This window comes from Tetrao urogallus, assembly GCF_951394365.1.
Source record: "Tetrao urogallus genome assembly, chromosome: 1".
NCBI lineage: Eukaryota > Metazoa > Chordata > Aves > Galliformes > Phasianidae > Tetrao > Tetrao urogallus.
The window spans coordinates 7339276-7358841 of record NC_136813.1 but is presented as its reverse complement, the minus strand read 5'-3'; the positions used below and the strand labels follow the sequence as shown (position 1 = coordinate 7358841).

Sequence of the window (19566 nt, the reverse complement as noted above, 5' to 3'; positions counted from 1 at the left end):
AAAAAGGATATTTCTATGCTGTGTTACTGTGTTTTGGGAGGACTGAGTTGGGTGAAAGAACTATTTGAAAACAATTGTATTGTTTATATACTTTTTGGCATATGTCTTAAGATTAATGATATTTATTGCAGAGCTTTGCATAATGCAGATGACGAAAAGAGAATTCTGCAGTTACTTTATTTTGCTGTTAATTAACTCTGAACAATGCAGTGAAGACTTATGTAAATGTGTGAGTCTCATTTTTTTCAAGTTTGCGTGTAGATGAGGTGTTTTTCGGCATCCACTCTTCCTCGAAAGAGTGAGGAAATGTAGCCTGTCTGGAAATGGCCAATGAATTTATATCTTATGCGGAAGAAATAAAGGGAAAGAAAGCATTACTGCTATCACTCAGCACAGGGAAGGCACCGCTGAAAGAGTTTTTAAGAGATTGGTATCCTAATCAATAAATTATATGCTTAAAACTACAGCCTCCTGCATCATATATGATATCTCTGGCTCTTTAAATGCTTGCTTGTGATGAACTGGACAAACACCCACTTTACCACGGGGGTCTGATCTTAGTGGGGTGATATGCCGGATCTGATGCATCTAGCACTAAACCACTGCCAGAACTTCTGCTTTGTGTACTGACAGCGCCTTGGCATGAAATGTTTCACCCAGCATGACTTTGTTTCTTCAGTGGTAAATATATCCCCGTATTACGGTAAGCAATAGCTTTGGTACAAGCTGATATGATTTAACTGGGGGGGGGGGAGGGGGGGGGAAGAGAGGGGAGGAAATGAAATACAGCATGTTTAACTCTGAAGGCAATAAAACTGAAAAAATACCCAGCGAATACCAAGTCCATGGTTGATTCCCTAAGATTAGAAAGCCATAAATCAAGACTAGAATTTCAGATAGAACTGTCTCTAAGATACCGCTGAAACGAATGCAGAGCTGTCAGAGCCTTCTGTTTTATGCAGGAGGGCTGCACACCAGTGAGGCCAAAAAGTCCCAAGTGTGTCAGACCCTGGGCAGAGGTGCTCTGGAGGGAGGATCTATGCATGAAGATGGAGCATTTCTCCCCCTGTGCAGGTTGTTCTCTTGTTGTTGGAAGCCTTTGTATTCCTCCTGCGTTTCCAGTTCCTACCTAGAAGCTTGCAGCAACTTTTCTCTCTCCAAATACCTTTTCCTGTTTTATTGCTTCCTTGTGAAACACAGAGCAGATGGCCCAGCACTCATGCCGGCCATTTACTAAGGAGAGACCTTCAAAGTCAGTGGAAGAGGCAATAAAAGACACATGGTGGCTTCAAGCTTCACAGCTCATTTCTCAGTGCAAATGTGAGCAGAAGGGAGACATCTGATCCACAGGATAGTCTGAGTGCAAACGTTGTATGCTGACCAAAAGGCTGAAGGCTTAAAGTGGAAGGTGTGCTCAGTGGGGGTTCTCTCCATCCAAGAAAGGCTGATTATGAGGGAAGTCCAGCTGTGGGCATGAAAAGAGCAAGGTGAGGGCTGAAGAACTAGCATTACAAACCGAGGGAAACACTAGGACAAAGAACATCAGCCAGCTCAAACGTGGCCTCCATCCATGCAAACCCAGGAGTTGGACCAGCAGCCCGTTTGCAATGACTCCAGGTATGGATGCTCCCTCTGCCGAACACCACCCTCTAGTGACTGCCATGGGCATTTCTTTGGTGTTTCCAACACCGCTGCGAACGCTCTGATTGTGAACACATTCCTTGCTGCTGCTCTAGTGCAAGGGACATCGCTCCCATGGATGACAGCTGTACCTTTGCCCTTGCTGTGAGTGCTGTGGGGTGCTGAACTCGAGCAGAATCCTCAGCGATTGTAGATCTGAATGAAATCATGTCCTAAAGGGAATCATTTTGTCTCGTATCTATGTTAAAAGCAACTTTGCAGATCAAAGCTAACAAAAATCAATCAAATCAGACACTTAAAACACCAGCTGGAAAGGATTAAACATTTATTTACATAGAGATACAGATGTCAGCGATTTCTAAGTATAAAAAGGACATTACAAATAAACATGAAGCGTCATACATTCATCATCATAGTCATCCAAAATACATTCCTTTCTCAACCCCACTGTACCACACTTGACAACAGGAACTTGGAAATAAATGGACAGGTCCAATGCTTCTGACAGGCCACTATTCCCAGTTTGGCGACCTCCAACACCTCCCTTCCCCAAAGGCAGTGCTATCCCAGCGACCCGACATCAAGGGCCTGAATGAGAGCAGCTCATTCTCTCTACTGAAATGGTTGTGCTTGATCAGCAAGAAGTGTGTCCGCTCCTCATCCTTCTGGCCACATGTTCAGGGTGTTTGAGCAATCAGGGTTCTTGCTAGAATTCTGTACATTGTGCTAAATTCACAATTGTTGGGGGAAAAGACAGCGGGTCTTTGCAAGACAGCCAAATGTGTGGGAAAAGCTCCAGCCCAGGAAATTCCTTTAATGCTGTGATTTCACTGGCATGGAAGCTGCGAACAAAATGCAGCTTTTAGGGCTTCAGCAGGCTTCTAAACTACAATTCAAGCTGCAGATGATGGTATAAAATGTATTTTGTTCACGGTGCAAAAAGAATTAAGTGCTCCAGGATTGATTTGGTAGTAATCAACACTGAGAGCAATGCAGTTTTTCTTTTATGGAAGTGAAAACACCTTGATAAGTTCACTAAGAATTATCATAGCTTTTCAGGAAAGGAAAAAAGTTTTAGACTTAAAAAGCCAAACGTGAACTTGTCAGTTCGGTTACATGACAAAGGGAAACAAGCCAGGAAACAGAAAATTAAAATGCCTACTCAACATATTAATGGATTCAAAGCAGATCTGGGTGAGTCTTTTTGTTCAGATCAAAGGCAGCTGGGGAAAAAACCCTCATAATCTGCAAATTCACAGAAGAGCCGAATGTGCGGAGCAGAACAGAGTGAAGTGGGAATAAAAGCAGAGCAGAAAGAGGCCCGTCCTGCACTGACAGCTGAGTGACTGCAGCTGCTCCCATCCCAGCAGGCTGAGTTATTTGTTTTTCTTTTGTAAACAGCTGTGGGGAATGAAAGGGATGTGACATAGCTGCGGCGCATCTCATTATGCTGAAAACTGCACATTGCAAACTATTCCTCTAGAATCCAGAGAGTGAGAGAGGCTCAAAGGCAGCAAGCAACGAGCAGCACATCTCCTCCCTGCTTTCATTAGGTGGCCTTTTTTCCCCCAGAACGTTGGCTTAAGGAGCTGTTTTTCCCTCCAGCGCTCCGTTTGCATTCATGTGACACCAGAGCCCTTGATCACATCCTCTGAAAGGGTAAGAGTACTTATAGAGAAATGAACATCCCGAGGTGAGAGGGCCCCACGTGGATCACAAAGCCCAACTGCTGGCTCCATGCAGGACCACCCAATATCCAGACCCAATGTCTGAGAGCACTGTCCCAACGCTCCCTGAGCTCCGGCAGCTCGGGGCCGTGCCCACAGCCCTGGGCGGGCTGTTCCATGCCCACAGCCCTGGACAGGCTGTTCCATGCCCACAGCCCTGGGCAGGCTGTTCCATGCCCACCGCCCTGTGCTGCAGACCCTTTCCCTCACCCCCAGCCGCCCTCCCCTGTCACAGCTCCATGCTGTTCCCTCAGGCCCAGTCGCTGTCACACAGAGCAGAGCTCAGCGCTGCCCTCCGCTCCCTGTGAGGAGCTGCAGCCGCCATCAGGCCTCCCCTCAGCCTGCTCTGCTCTGAGCGCACCACAGATCTCAGCTGCTCCTCATATACCTTACCCTCAGACCCTTCCCCATCACCATAGCCCTTTGTGGGTGATTAATGTCCTTACGTTGTGATGCAGTGCTGGTGAGGCCACACAGCACAGAGGGGACAGTCACAAACATTAGGAAACAGCCAAGAAAGCAAGCAAGCAGAATTGAAGCAGGCCGGGCTCCAGGAGATGCTCTGCAGAACAACACTGCGGTGCGCTCACAAACACACACATCCTCGGGAACGTTCCCCCAGGATGAGTGGTGGAAAAAGCAGTGGCATGGGTGGCACCTGCTGCCTCTGCCTGGGACTCAGTTATTTAATTATAGCACTCATCAGAGCTAAAATTATCTTCTGAACTTGCTGGAAAAGGAGAATGGCTTCAAAGGACACGATCACATCCAGGAAGTGCTAATAGCTTGATATTAATGTGAAAACAACCCGTACAGCAGTACAGCACAGAGTACAGCACAGCCAGCTCTTGTTTATCCACAGCCAGGAGAGCTGAGCTTTTAACCCTTGCTGTACTCCTACACCCAGAATAATCCATTACTGACATTTCACTGAATCACAGAATAGTTTGAGTTGGAAGAGACCCTTGAAAGCCATCTAGTCCAACTCCCTGCAACAAACAGGGACACCCACAGCTTGATCTGGGTGCTGATTTCCAGCTAAATTTCCAGCATAATTTGGTCGCTGTCATCTCATTTTCAGCTATATCTGTGTTATCTTCCCCCAGTTAACCTCCTCCATACTTGGAAGGGCATGATAAGATCTGGATCCATTACTCCCAATTTGGAGGAAAAAAATTCAGCACTCTTAACTCTGCATACTTTTTACTCCTGGTTTAAGTTACAGCTCATTCACAAGAGGGGAAAGGGTGTGATCGCATCCCTGGGTGATGACAGCCGACCATCCATCTCAGCCAGATATAGCATGCCTGGCAGCAGGAGGCTTTGGGTCCTATCAGCTTGTGAGCGAGGTAAGTCAGAGCAAGGCAGCAGGCCCTGCTGTCTGTTTTCCCAGCCAAGATAAATCCTAAAAGGGGGCAGATGGGAGATCTGTAACCTTTATGGGACATTTAGCTACAATTCAAGTGGGTGATTGCATTTCAAAGACTGGTTCCCTTTGGGCTGCTTTCCTTAGGATGCTCTGGTCACTTGTGGGAAGCCAAGCGAGTGGCTCCCCACTGCTCACTGCCATCAGGAAACAGCTCTGTCCTTCAAAATGTCAATCCTTTCTTTGTGAACAGCAACTAGAACAATTACTACTCACATCAACAAGAGGACATATTTGGTACAAGAGAGGATGGCTTCAGAGCCAAATTCTGACATTTTTCACTGGCCTTTCATTTTGACAGTGTTAGAAGAAGGGGGAATGGTATTAAACCAAAAAAGGAACATTTAAATTAGATGTCAGGGAGAAATTCTTTACTCACAGGGCAGTGAGGCCCTGGCATAGGCTGCCCAGAGAAGCTGTGGGTGCCCCATCCCTGGAGGTGCCCAAGAACAGCTTGGAGGGTAGGTGGCAACATGCCCACAGCCCAGAGTTGGAACTGGATGTGTCCCTTCCAACCTAAGCCATTCTGTGATACTAGAAATGAGTATTTTCTTTGGCTCCAATGTGTTTTCAGGCGAGCCCTTACCAATACCAATATTTATGAGTTTCCACGTGTGCTCACCAGCAATACAAACTCTTTTACACTCAAAAAGGTCTTCCAGTTGATAGACACTGGGGGAGCACTGGGTACAAAGGTATTGGGTTCTTGGATACTGAAAGCAATAAGGCAGAAGAATCTCAGGTAAGTCAAACTCAAAGCATCCCTTATTAAAATCCAGAGCAATCAAAATCTAAGTCACAACTGTGTTGCTGAAGAGGACTGAACTGAGGAAATCCCAAGAGGAAGACCATCTCTTCACCTCATGTTTTGAGCTCTACACAGCTCTTTCCCAGCATGCCCCACATCCAGGACAGGTTTTCTCTATGTCAGCATCTCCTGTCCTGTCAGGCCACGATGGCACCCCTAATACACTGTGCATCCCATATGTTTGAAGAGCCTATTTTAATAGCTAGAGAATTTCACCTGTTTCCCAAGTGAATTCAGTCTCCAACTACAGAAATTACATCAGCTCAACGTCTCAGCATGACTTACAGACAGTTCTTCATGCTGGAAAGACAAGACAAGTGGAAAAGCAGCTGAACAAACAGCAGTCCCTTGGGATAAGGAACAATGCAAAACCCAGTGGGTTTGACTATAACTAATTGCAGCCCTTGCCAGCAAAAGCTGGGGAAAGCATGTTGTCCCACTTGTGTACTCCCACAATGCTTCTGCATCACTAATTTCGACTTTCCCTCTTTTCAAATCACTGTCTGCTGTGTCAACCTCTGCCTGTGGCTATTATTACCGATGCTGAAGGAATTCAATAGCCATTAGCCACTAAATGTAGACTAGCAGGAGCCCACTGTTACTGATACAGCTATTTCCAAAAAGACAAACAGCACCAGCAGGCTTGCAGATTGTAAGAGCTGTTTCACGCATTCTACAGCAAAGAACAAAGCATCTTGTCTGACAACTCGTTACATGTGGTTTTCATTAAGTAATGATCACAAAGCCGTTTAGCATTCAGCACAAACAATATCCCACTGCAGCTCAAGCGACTTACCTGTGCATCAAAGTAGATGTGAGGTAGGAAGAGGCACCCAGTAATTTCATTTCTTCCACCAAAACACTTTTTCTGAAGGGCAGATAGGACATTGGTTGTTTTTTTCCCAGCACTCTCTCTCTTGTGGGGAACTTGAATAAGAACAGAGGAGAATCATGGCTTCTCCCAGCACATTACAGTAAATGCCTAAAGGAAAATACTGATGGAAGTACCTCACAAAGAGTGAGCAGAAGCACAGAACACTCAGTGGTTTACCCAACATCATCCTGATGGAATCAACAGCTGAATGGGATAACAGAACTTAGACCATCTAGCTTTCAGGAGATGCTTTTAGAAATCTCTCCAAACAGGTTTGCTAAAGAGCAAACAAAAACCTATTGACCATTCAACACTGGCTTCTGATTGGAGCTATTCAATGTGCTAAAACGTTTAAAGAAAAGGTTTAACTGGGGGACTACTATAAATACCCATTTTTCACCCAGAACTAAGAAGATTACACCAGGAATATGAGAGTATCACCCTAAAAAAGCATCAAAACCTAGCAGCTATGCCAAAAGCAAAGCCATGCTCTCATGATAGTGGAGAACACTTCCAGTCAAATTTGGCCCATCACATGAATTCTGCATGGGTTTTGGGCACTCAAACCAGGAGCATCACAAAGCTTTCACTGTCAGCTCTCTCAAAAGCCCAGTCATCCAGCTAGGTGCTGGTCAGAGTCGGAGAGATGATTGTCAGATAACTGGGATTTGTATTCTTAGATCTCCTTTAATTTTTCCACTCTCTCATCAATCTGCTACAATATATGTTGTTACTAGCAGTTGAAAAAGCTCCTCTTCTGATTGCAGAGCCTTCAGCGGAGGACCAGATTTGAAGATAAGTCCTCAGTGCTAGGTGGAAAGATGGGTTTTATGTCCCAGAGGGATATTAGAAGGTAGAGAAAAATTACTCCTGCAGAGTTGCTGCGGCAATAAAACATTGCCTCTTGAACCGGTACTGTGTTTGTTAACTGCAGAAAAAAAAAAACATGTTTCAAGCTACAGCTTTGGCTTATTGCCTTGTAAAATCTAACATACCACCCTTGCTTCCTTTCAATTTCTTAACAGTCTAGACAGAATTAACTTTGAAAGGAATCACTTCAGATTTGTCCCTGGAGAAGTCAGACGCAACACTGGCCTGACCACAGCTCTACACATCTCTGCAAGAGCACACTGCTGTCTGGAGCCGGAGGTCTTGCACAAAGATTTGCTAGCAATAAGAACCAATGCTTGGAGGTAGGTAGCTAGCCTCCAAAATAGCCACCTACAAGTTAGGAAAGGACTGGAAAAGAGACTTTGCCTTCTGGAAACCTCCAAGAGAATTCTCAAGAAAATAACGTTAGCAGCTTCTGCTATTTGATTCATTCAGTCATGATGATGTGTTAAAGTACAACTTCCAGAAATGATGCAAGGAACATTTGAAAATGCACTGATACTGATATTCAACAAGATTTACCTGCCCAGCATTGACGGTTTTGGGAGCCAGGCTGAGGAACCCACCAGTATTTCAGTGGGTAGCATCCTTCCTCCTCAATTCACTTGACCAAAGAGCCCTGCCCTTCTTCTCAATTATATGCTATCAAGCCCAACATCTGGAGAGTAAAAGCTTTTAGAAATTAAATGTAATACTGATTTTTAACTGGAGTGTTACCTTACCTGTAACACCCTGGGTCTTGCTATAAACAGAAGCAGCTGTTTGTGTTGGGTGGTCTGAACAAGCTCAAATCAGGCTGTGTTTGGCAAGCTGGGGAACGCTCAAGAAAGACAATGCTCTTGTAAGCTGTACCACACAACTCAGAAGAGCAGCAGCCATGAAGTCCCACAACTTTCTAAATCCTCTGGAGGACATCATGAGCAGAGACCAAAAGGACCGGTGCAGGCCAGCGCATCGGTCATATTTCCCCAACATCTAATGACTGCAGCAGCAATTTGCAAAGTCTTACCTTAATAACAAGCAAGATTTGTACCACAATTTCTACTTCTTCATTTTTAGCACTAATCACAAAAGAAGAAAGTGACGTAAAATTAGCAAGAAAATATTTTAAATGGCCATATGATACAACTATCCCCTCTCTCTCAAATACATATATCACCATTACTGATCAAAGGCACACCATGATACAACCCAAAGAAATCTTTCCAGGAAAATGTGAAAAAAGCATTTTAAAATGCTACTTCTCTTTTTTTATTATTATTATTTTCAAGAGAAACTTACTGGCAGCTTTTACGTCAATACAAAAGCTCTGTTATAGCCTTCAGTAAATGCCAAATGAGATTAAGGTGGTTAACTTTAAATTACAGCATATCACAGCCATGTAATTGTCCGGAGATATACCTGGATCAGCTAAACTGAACTCAAACTTCTAAAAATCATCTTCCATGTGCACATTCATTATATTCCAATTCTGCTCTAAAGTCAGTGTGTAAATTTGCATCATTCGCATATGGCACTCGAGGTGTAATACAGATTCCATAATGCTTCCACTCAGGGGCTTTGCAGATAGAAACTGCCTAAATAGTTACACATACGCTGGAGTCTGAGATTAAGAGCATTAAACATCACGTAAATTAAATGACTCTACAGCCCTGAATGTGGAAGCTACTCTAGCAGAGAGGAGAGGTCAAGAAGATACCTTCCAGAGCTTCTCAAAGAACAGTTCCATCATGTGGTCGCCAGATGGGTCAGACACAGAATGATGCCACTTGTAACCTGCTGCTATTTCCATTTAGCATTTAAAAAAAAAGAAAATCTCTACAAAAATTGTACGCCTGCCTTTCCAGCAGGAACTTTATCTACAAGCTTTATTTTTAACGCAGACATATTGCAGGCTGCCACTTGAACTGTGCTCTCTTTGAACCCTTCTGCACAATCAGCACACACAAAACATTTTGGTCATGTGTGGTGCCCTTCTTCTGCTCCACCAGAAACATCTCCCAAGGCATTTTTCACTTTTGGACATGACTAATTATAGGAGGGACATTTTCTTAGTTACACGTTTATTATACTTCCAGGAAGTCTTTTCATCCTGCACTGGGTATCAAAGAAGCACAGACGTTTCTCGCTATGTTCAGGCCTAGAAAAAGAGGTAATGAGATTTTAATGAACAGTGCTTATTAGTGTTCTTTTCTTAATCAGTCTAGGTTACACATTCAGAGGACAGCAATGTAGTAAAACTACATTTGGTCTATGGAATATTTGCTGAACTGCTAGCACCAAAGGGAGCAACTGAGCTGTATCCATGCCTTCTCAAACTGTTGTTTGGAAATGTTGAGATACATAACTTTTTTTTTTTTTTTTTAATTATTCCATGTTCATGAAAGTGCCTGTAGATGAGAGACATAACACTATTTCAAACACCTTCCTCCACAAAGACGCTATATACACATCCCAAGAATTCACTCCGCTGGCAGCCCGGATGATTGCCAGCGTAGTCCTGGGTCAGTGCTCATTGTTGGTTTTTTTCTTCTTTTAAAAAGGAACAAACACATTGTTCTGTAAGAGATTTTGACCTCTTCCAAATCTTCCCCAAGAGAGGTTGCTCTAATCTCCCCCAGAAGGAAACGCGATAGCTCATTTTCTGCATCACATGAAGCTCTTGTGCAACTCTCCTTTCTCCTAACCCACTCCACAGACTGCAAGAAAAATTAAATGTGAACCACGTTATATTCTGCTACGTTGCCATGCAGCTGGAGCTGTCAGCCTGCCATGCTTCTAGGTCTGCGACCTGACTGCGAGGAAGTCAGATGGGTCAAGGCGGAATTCCCTCTGAGGAGACAAATCCCAGCGAAAAATCTTCAGGTCCACGGCGGATGGGGAATCGCATGCCAGCTCTTTAATTAAAATTACAGCAAGTCAAATAGCTGATGCTTTTCCCCTCTCCTGGTAAGGGGGATGAGACATTGTTCACCAGGGTGTTCTGCCGTGCCTCTCTGATCAGCCGGCAGGCTAAGTCCAGGAAGAGTTTTTCCACATTATCCGATTCTTTTGCTGAGGTTTCCAGATAGTACATGTCCTGTGCCTCGGAGAATTCCGCTGCTCTCTGCTGGGAGACTTCCCTCTTATCAGCTAAATCAATCTTATTACCTGCATTGGTAGAAGATTGTAGAGAGGAAATTAATTTGACTTTCAAAACAAAATAAACAAAAGTTTGGGGTTAGAAAAAGTTTGGTACTGGTTTGGTACCTATTTCCTTTCGGTATCTAACAAGGGTCTGTAAGAAGGAATGGGACAGGCTCTGTAGCAGCGTCTGTTGTGACAGGACAAGGGGAAATGGTTTCAAACCTAAAGAGGGGAGATTTATACTGGATATAAGAAAAAAGTTTTTACAATAAGAGTGGTGAGGCACCGGCACAGGTTGCCCTGAGAGCTGGTGGATGCCCCATCTGAGGAGGCACTCAAGGTCAGGCTGGACGGGGCTCTGAGCACTGATGGAGCTGTGGTGTCCCTGCTCATTGCAGGCAAGTTGGACTAGATGGACCTCTAAGGGCCCCTTCCAACTCAAACAATTTAATAATTCCATATGCATGGACAGTGCTTTTGATGTGAAACTCAGTGCTCTCCCTTTCAAATAATTGGTTCCCCAACTCGTGGTCTGGGTTCATTCAATATCAACTCACCTAATGGAACATGCTCTGTGAACATCCAAGTCAGTCAGCTTTAATTTAGCACCAGTGCATTTGTTTGCTGCTATCAACTGACATTAAAGGACTTCCGTTTTAATATCTACTGAAAATTCCCCTGTTCTGGCTCTGAGGAGCACTTAAACTGTCAATTACAGCATGTGAGACATTAAGTGTGATATTCCTCATGTCATTACAAGCTTTAAGGGAGTCTGGTGCAGAAAGTGCTCTCCTAGTTTAATTAAATATACCTGTGAGCAGTCTGGCTTGGAACATGGATGGGCTTGAGGGGCTCCCGGAGCGAGGCAGGGCAAGGAACCAGCCCCTTCCTCCAGAGCTCATTTTATCAAGGGATTGATTAACATCTCCAACAAAGATCTGATATGATTATAGCTTGTTACTGACCGCTTCACTTCAAACACAATCCTTGGGCCATAAATTAATCTTACAAGGAAGATAACGAAACACAGGATAGCGGGGGGCCGTGTCCAGTTATTCTGCAGGTTCAGGAGGAAACCTCTCCCAGCCTTGTCCTGGAGCTGGCGTGAGCACCCATGGGACAGGGCTGCGCTTCCACTGGCGAGCCACCTCCCATTGCTCTCCTTCCATCTAACATTCCTCTTCTTTTCTGACCAAAGAAGTCTTGGACCCACTCTATACACTGAAGTTACCAGTTCTAAACAAATTATCACTCAAAGCAGTTAATGGGTGTTACCATCTTCAAAGTGGGTGCTATGGCACTCATCATTTATATTTCATACAGCAGATACAGATAATTAACTTAATATTCCCTAAAAATTAATGCATACATTTGCTAGTCATTAATTATTTCTGTTCCATTTGTACATGAGCCATACTCTTCTTATAGAGTGTAATGAGTTTCTTGCATGGAAGCTCCTTAAATCCCAAGGCTCACTTGCAATACTATCAGGGCATGTAAAATTCAAAATATCTTTAAAGACATATTGAACATAATTTATATTGCTCTAGATTTTTCTTGTAAGCAGCAAACAACTAAAGAAATAATGGCATTGCAGTACGAAACTTTCTGGCTTTACCCAGGTTACGTTTCTATTTCTCTGTATATATTCTTGGGCCTTTAAAAGTCAAGTCCTGGACTATCAGGTATATAAAAGCAGAGCATGGAGAAGCATGGGTAAGCAAAATAACCTTCACCTTGCTTGTAGCAGACAGATGGCCTGAGGTCTGTTTCAGCTTGAGCTGAAGCTGCTATAGATTAACATGACATTCAGTATTTATTTTTAGGTTCCCTAAAATCCATGCAAAAATACCCACTTTTTCATCTCTGCTTCATCCATGAATGCTAAGATTGCTATTGCATCTTGAGCTGGTTTCCACATTTGAGCCAAGACTCTGCTGTCCACAGCTGTGGGGAGTATCAGCCTGCACACATCCCCAGCTTGAGCAGATCCTCAATTACACAGAGAGATCTGGCCTGGGAGTCGCAAGGGATAAGTTCCCATTCTTAGCTCTGCAGAGCTACACAACCAATGCTTCAGTGCTTTATGGGACCAATCCATGGGAATTATCCACCTCTGCATGAAGTAGCATTAGGCTTGAGACAGGACATCCAGAGAAGGGCAACAAAGATGGTGAAGGATCTGGAGCACAAATCTTACTGGGAGTGGCTGCGGGAACTGAGATTGTTCAGTCTGGAGAAGAGGAGGCTCAGGGGAGACCTGAAAGGAGGCTGTGACAAGGTAGGAGTTGGCCTCTTGTCCCAGGTAACAATGACAGGACAAGAAGGAATGGCCTTAAGTTGCCCCAGGGGAAGTTCTGATAGGACATTAGGAAAAGTTTCTTCTCAGAAAGTGATAACTCATTGGCACAGGCTGCCCAGGGAGCTGGTTGAGACATCTAGAGTTGTTCAAGAGCCATGGAGATGTGGCACTGGGGGACATGGTTAGTGGGCATGGTGGGGATGGGTTGACAGCTGAACTGGACGATCTTTTAGAGGTCTTTTCCAACCTTAACGATTCTATGCTTTGACAAACAGCTGTAGAGTCCTGAACAACTCCATCAGCACCTTGGGGTCATCTGCAGGAGGAATGACCCAAACAAACCCACAGCTCTGCATGGCAGCAAGACCTGCCGCATCGCTTCAAGCATCAAGCAGACGCCACTTCTTTGTCACCAAGCACCCCAGGTGGCAGCTCGCCCCCCTTCAGGCCACTCACCCACTAGCACAGTGATGACCTTGTTGCTGGCGTACTGCTCGATCTCGCGCAGCCACTCAGGCAGGCAGCGGAAGGACTCCTCGCAGGTGATGTCGTAGGTGAGTATCAAGGCGTTGGCGCTGCGGTAGTAGCTCTGTGTTATGGAGCGGAACCGCTCTTGTCCTGCCGTGTCCCAGATCTGCAGCTTTTGGCACAACGAGAAGGAGAGGAGAAAAAACATCATTTAAAGACGTTTTTTGGTTGTGGTTTTTTGTTTTTTTTTTTGTTAGCAGTGCTGTTTTGACCTAAACGCCTTCAGGGTACAGCCACTGCTGAGAAAGTGCTTTGCTCTTCTCCCCTTTGGCTTCCCATCCCCCAGCTCTTTTTTTTTGTTTCCATTTCTGCCTTTGCAGATTGAAATGCAAGGCACAAAGTCAGCTGGCGTTGCTGCCGACTCCCCCCGCAGCGCTCACAGGGCTTTCATGGGGAAGGAGCTGCTGGCCTATGCGATGCAGGCAGAAAGTCTCCTCCTGCTCTGCGGTCCGACCCCCAGCAGGGTCTGTCCCAGCAGCCACAGGAAAGCCTCTCCTCGAGCTTTGAGAGTCAGTGATTTAACCCGAGATGATGCACTGGAGGGTGCAAACCATCAGCTCAGATTTGCAGGCTCATCTAGGGAATCCAACACATTTCCTTCAGAGGTCCCACCCCATTGCTGGCTGCCTCCCTTCCCAACGTGATCAGTGTGATCCCTCACTACAGCTCAGAGGTCATGAGTTGAACCGCTGCTTGGCAAGTTCTCCAGGCCCTGAAAAACAACATTCATTTCCCTGTATGAATTGAACTTGGACCATTTTCATAACTTGACCCTCTGACAGCTTTTGGTTTGTCAACAAAACCACAACTTTTCAAAAAGGCAGCAAAAAAAGCATTAAAAATGAACATATATCTGCATAAAAGCACATTGCTCTGCTTCAGTTTCTACTTTTTAAGCACCCCTCTTCGGAATTAAATATGTGGAAGGCTGATTTCCAGACAGAATCCTGTGTAGTTTGGGAAGAAAAAGTTAAAAGTAGTTGAGATTTTTTTCATATATTCAGCAGCCCACAACAGAGGAAGCCTTATTCTTGCCCAGTTCCAAAGTCAAACTATGTCAGTTACTCATCACAAATACATTAGCTTGAAACAAGAGCCCTCATTAGCAGCTTTCAGATGTGGGGTATGATTTTGAAAAAGTACATTTTTGCAGAGAAAGGAATTTGTTGCTGGCTTGCAGCTCCTGGCAGCCATGTGCTTAATCTCTAGGCATAGCCAACGAGTTCCCTTCAAAACAAACCAGCCTCCTAATTCCACAGATAGAAAAAGTACCGACAACTTTGTTGCAGTTCTTGTCCAGTTAATTCTGTAGGAAAAATACCTACAGATTGGCCTAGTGGTTACACTTAGTAGATAAATGCTTTGCACTCATTGTGAATGTCTGTGAGCAGATAAAGGCTTGACCACACTGCTTTAAGGTAAGACGGGAAATCAAAAGTGGCAGATGGTTTGTTGTTGGCCAGGGCTGACTCCACCTGCAGAAGTTACCTGGATGTTCATTTCCTGAGAGGCAGCTGATGCTTCCCTCTGCCCCAGCATTTTGCACGTACATTGAGCCTTCTGCACATAGGGAAGTGCAGTAGGATCACAGGTGCACGCAGCAGAGCCTTGTGTTTGTAGTGGTGAGGATGCTTATGGGTGAGTGGCACTGCAATTACTATCACAGCTGTGGAGCCCCTCAGAGCACACGCTGCAAGTGTATTTAGTTCTGTCAGAAATGATCAGATAGATGAAAAACTCCTAAACTGCAGAGTGTTGTCCTGGGGTATCTACCAGCGACCCTTAGCAGCCTTCCATATGAAATGTCCTACATATGACTCAAGCTAGCAAGTCCCTCTCCACTGACTTTACAACGTAATTTTAAAAGCTAAAGAGTATTTTTCCAAGACATTTATTTGTAAGTCTGAAAACCTTCTTGGTGCATGGCTCTGGATCTCAGTGGCTTTGCAGGAGACGCTGCCTGGCACAGAAGCACTCATGGCTTGGGCACAGCTCCATGAGCTCACAGAAGTGCCTCACTGCACTGAGATGTCACTTTTTCCACTCCATGCTGTGAGTCATCCCTGCTTTTCTCACTCACTGTATGTTGATTCTTACTAGCACTGCTTACTCAGAAAACCTCATCTACAAGTTCACCTCCCTGCCTGCACTAATGCAAGAGGCAAACAGGAATCCTTCTGCCTTTCGGCAAGACTCAACGTTGGTGACTTCCACTAACTTCAGTCATTCAAAACCTGGACCTCAGACAGAAGCAAAGCTGTTGGGGCTCCATCTGCACCGGCAGGACACACAGATGGCAGCAGAGAGGCAACTAGGAAGGGAACTGCCTGCAGCAGATGGAAAAGCCTTCCTCCAAAACTGCCTTTCTTCCTCCATTGACCAGGAGGGTCTCAAGACAGCTGAATTACGGCAGGTAGGTAAGGTACAAATGAACTCAATTTCATTTCTTGCAACCTACTCTAGAGAGCCTGCTTAAGCAGGGGTTGGACTAGATGATATCCTCCACCTGCTCAGGCTGGAAGGTCTCTTGGTCAAGGACCATCACTTGCCACAAGTCTGTACAGCTACTCAAGCAGCAAAGTGCTTTTAAAACTGACTTCCACTTCCATGACTTTCTACTTAAAAAAAAAAAAAAAAAAAAAGAAACAACACCAAAACACTGCACTAAAACACAGGTGGAAAAATTTGCAGGACTGAAAATTTGCCTAAATCCACTGTTTCCATCCCACCACTCCCACAAGCCTAAAGATAGGTCTTGATCTCACATCCAGCCACTGTCACACTGCTGCCACTCTCCCACGAGCTCACCATTAGATAAGATGAAGGCAGCAAGGGAAAAAAAAATTGTGTTCTTCAGCTCAATACTCATGGACAGGTATTTAACACAGGAAAAATAATTCCAGGAGCAGCTCAGGGACTCCGGCCACCTTGTGATTCTGTGATTCTGTGACACAGGAGGTTCATACTCTTTTCACAGGTCTTGAACACCACAATAGCTCTGGTGAAATCTCATATGACTTAAGAAGCACCAGTCAGCATCTTTGGGTATTGGAACTGAACCACAGCTCCAAGTAAAGAATTAGCTTGGACCCCAGTGTGTTTTCACCCATCTCCTTGCCAAATGATACCCTGGCTAGTTTCTGAAGGTAGCAGAGGACAAGGTGATGATTTGGTTGCAAACACCCCACTTTGGAGAGTAAAAGAGCTCACTTCAACCTGTTGAGCAAAGCACCAGTACTGAGATCTCATCACTCCTCTTAGGTCTGTAACTCAACAAAGTGGGAGACAAGCTTTGCAAGATCTCCCCTTTCCATGTTCTTCCTTACAGCAGGTTCACCGTTAAGATCCTGAGATCCACTGTTAAGATCCAGCAGGAGGGCTGAAGCAAGAAAGCCAAACTATCATGCCACCATATGAGTTTATAATGAAAACCATCATGTTCCTACCTTTACTTTTTCACCATTTATCTCCACAGTTTTAATCATAAAGTCAACCCCAATCGTGGCTCCTTGGCCTGGTGGGAAAAGCCCCTGAAAGAAAAGTTTTGTTAACAAGTTCTGCAGCAAGGCAAGACTCCCTCTGGGTGTCCCCATCCCTGCTTCTCCCTTGCCCGGTTCCCCAGACACTTATTTCTATCATTTACATAGAACACCCTTGAAGGAGCTGCACTGAAAGGTGTGACTGCTTTCTCTGCTGCTCCAGGTAGTGGGGACTGGGTCTGGAGAGCTCTGCATGCTGACCCATCCCCACTCCACCCACTGGATGAAGCCACACAATTTACTGCCACCTCTTATGGGAAGTTAAACAAAAAGTGACATTTCCCCAGCTTTGAATTTTGGGTGGTCCTGTGTCAAGCCAGGAGTTGCAGTCCCTTGTGGGTCCCTTTCAACTTGGGGTATTCTATTGCTCTATAACACACAAAGGGAAAAGGAGAGGGGAAAATACCTTCTGCCTCTTCCGAATGCACAGAAGCAAGGGAAAGGCTCTCTGATCCAATTTTTCATTGCCTTGAAAGAAATGGGAACCTGAAGAGAAGTGCCCAGGGCACCCTCAGCAGCTCCCGAGCAGCTGGATGCTGCTCCCAGAGCACAGCCTGCAGCTGGAAGTTCAGCTTCCAGAAGGGAGGAGTACAGCCAACCAAACAGAACTTAGCAGAGCTTTTTGATTTCTGGTGTCCCAGCCTGCAAAGCTGTGTTGGTTTTGGGGCACAGCCATCCCCTACAGCAGCAGCAACACTGCCAAGGTGCAAGGAATAGCAGCAGCAGATTTTGCAGTTAAACCTTCTGATCTGAGCAGCTTTGCTGCCATCAGTTAGTACAGGCAATCAGAGAGCATGCTTAACATTATTAGTTTTTAAAAAAAATTAAAAAAAGCAAACACAACTTGCATTTTATAGCACATCATGCAAACTCTGAGCCCAAATTACAGATGCCTGGTTCCTTCCTTGCTATTCTGTCACAAAAAAAGCAAAGGCAGTTCTGAAAGCTTTGCATTTGACTCACTGTCAGCAACCAGGCAGATATTGTCTCACCAGCCTCCACTGTTACTAAAAGGTCTTTGAGAGCTGCTATGTGTAAAGCCACAAATACAGGGAGCACAGATTTTTGCCACAAGGTCTCATTTTGCTGCCAGCACCATTTCACACTGCTTCAATTCATTCAGTGTCCCCATTAACTCTTCAGGTGTAACCCCTAAAGGGGATCTGATGTTAACAGAAGACCCTGGGCTGATAGCCCAGGAACCAAATTAATTAATCTCCTACTGATGAACAATTCTAGGGACAGTTCTGTGCAGCAGCAGCTTGGCCTACCCTAGAGGGATGAGAATGAGAAAGTCCATAGAGAGAGCACCAGAAGGTCCTTACAGCTAGAGCCCCAGCAGGACCACATACAGCACCAAGTACTGATGCAGTGCTCGTGCTGGTACCTCGCTATGGGTTACACCAGGCCACGAGCACGGACAACAAACTCCCCCCATGGAGATGCAGTGCTGGTGGGGACATCCACTCTCCCACCCAACAGGTGCCCAACCTTACCTGGGTGAAGCGTCGCACCAAGCAGGTCTTCCCCACACCGGCGTTGCCAATTAAAACAATTTTGAAGAGGAAATCATAATCTTCCATACTCATTTACGCAGCTGCAAGAGAGGGAGAGTGAGAAGCGTGAAGCAAAGCAGTGGCTGAAGTGGTGTCCTCACATTGGCTGTGCAGCTCTGCTGCGGGACAGCTCTGAGTTTTGACTCCTTCCCGCCAGGGAAATGCTCCTCCTTTCCCCCTGGACTTTATTCCTCCAACTATCACAACAAAGGTCTTCCCAGCACATGGTCTCTCCAGACTCCTCAGATAAAGGACACAAGCCTGTCCTATGGTGGTGGCACCGCATAGGCACAGTCCACACAGCTCCAGCAACGTCACCAACTGCACGGCTTCAGCCTGCTTCTGGCTTTCCTGCCATCCTGTGAGTCATCAGAGCTGCCTTCAGCCTAGGGCACGTGGAGCTGGGATGGGGGGGGCACTGGGAAATTGGATAAAAATAAAGCCAAAGCAAAACTTTGTGAGAATAGCTTGGCATAAATGTCAAATGGGAAGAGAAGGTAGAAGAGGTGAAGGGGAACACAGCACGCCCACAAGAATCCCTGTGCAACCCCTTGCCAGGATGCTCACACTAGCATTTTGGCAATGCCACAGGACAAGTGTGGGGCTGCCTACATGGGGAAGATCTACAGGGCTTCCTTTGGTTGCTTAGAGCATGGAAAGGACCAAGCACAGATGTAGAGCTTGCTGCAGCCAAGCAAGCGATGCCAGACCCACAGCCCCTCTCCAGTTCACCCAAGGGTGCTGCTGGTGCCACAGCCAGAAAAGAGGGTTTTCAAGAAAATGCAGGTATTGCAGCTGGTGGCCAAAACCTGTCTTCAAGACTGCTAACCCCTTTCCTCAGCAATAATGGCATAGAAGACTTTGGTAAAGAGACAGATCCACAGCTGTCAGTTGGGTATCTGAGCGTGGTACCCAACCTACTGGTACACAGAGGTTATGGATTTGGAGGTGGAACCAAAGATGAGAAGCACAGGGAATGGAGGATGGTGAGAAAGAAAAAAAATAGTATTAGAGAATTGTTGTCCTCTGTCAAGCCCCATATTGCTTACAAGGTTGAGTCAGCCTGACAGAGCACATCAAAACAGCCCTCTGTGTATCACCTGATGGACCCAAAGGCTGGCAAGGTGAGAGACCAATTCATCTGCATG

The 19566-nt window shown here is 45.4% G+C and overlaps 1 protein-coding gene across 1 annotated transcript; it reads right to left on the bottom strand.

Annotated features, from left to right (window-relative positions):
- Positions 1-10266: 10266 nt before the first annotated feature.
- RAB30 (RAB30, member RAS oncogene family) lies at positions 10267-18451 on the bottom strand (the record flags this gene model as incomplete). The annotated part of the gene is made up of 4 exons (XM_079549270.1): positions 10267-10517; positions 13252-13435; positions 16770-16853; positions 18359-18451. The coding sequence occupies 4 exons, from the start codon at positions 18449-18451 to the stop codon at positions 10267-10269; spliced, it is 612 nt and encodes a 203-aa protein (XP_079405396.1).
- Positions 18452-19566: the final 1115 nt, after the last annotated feature.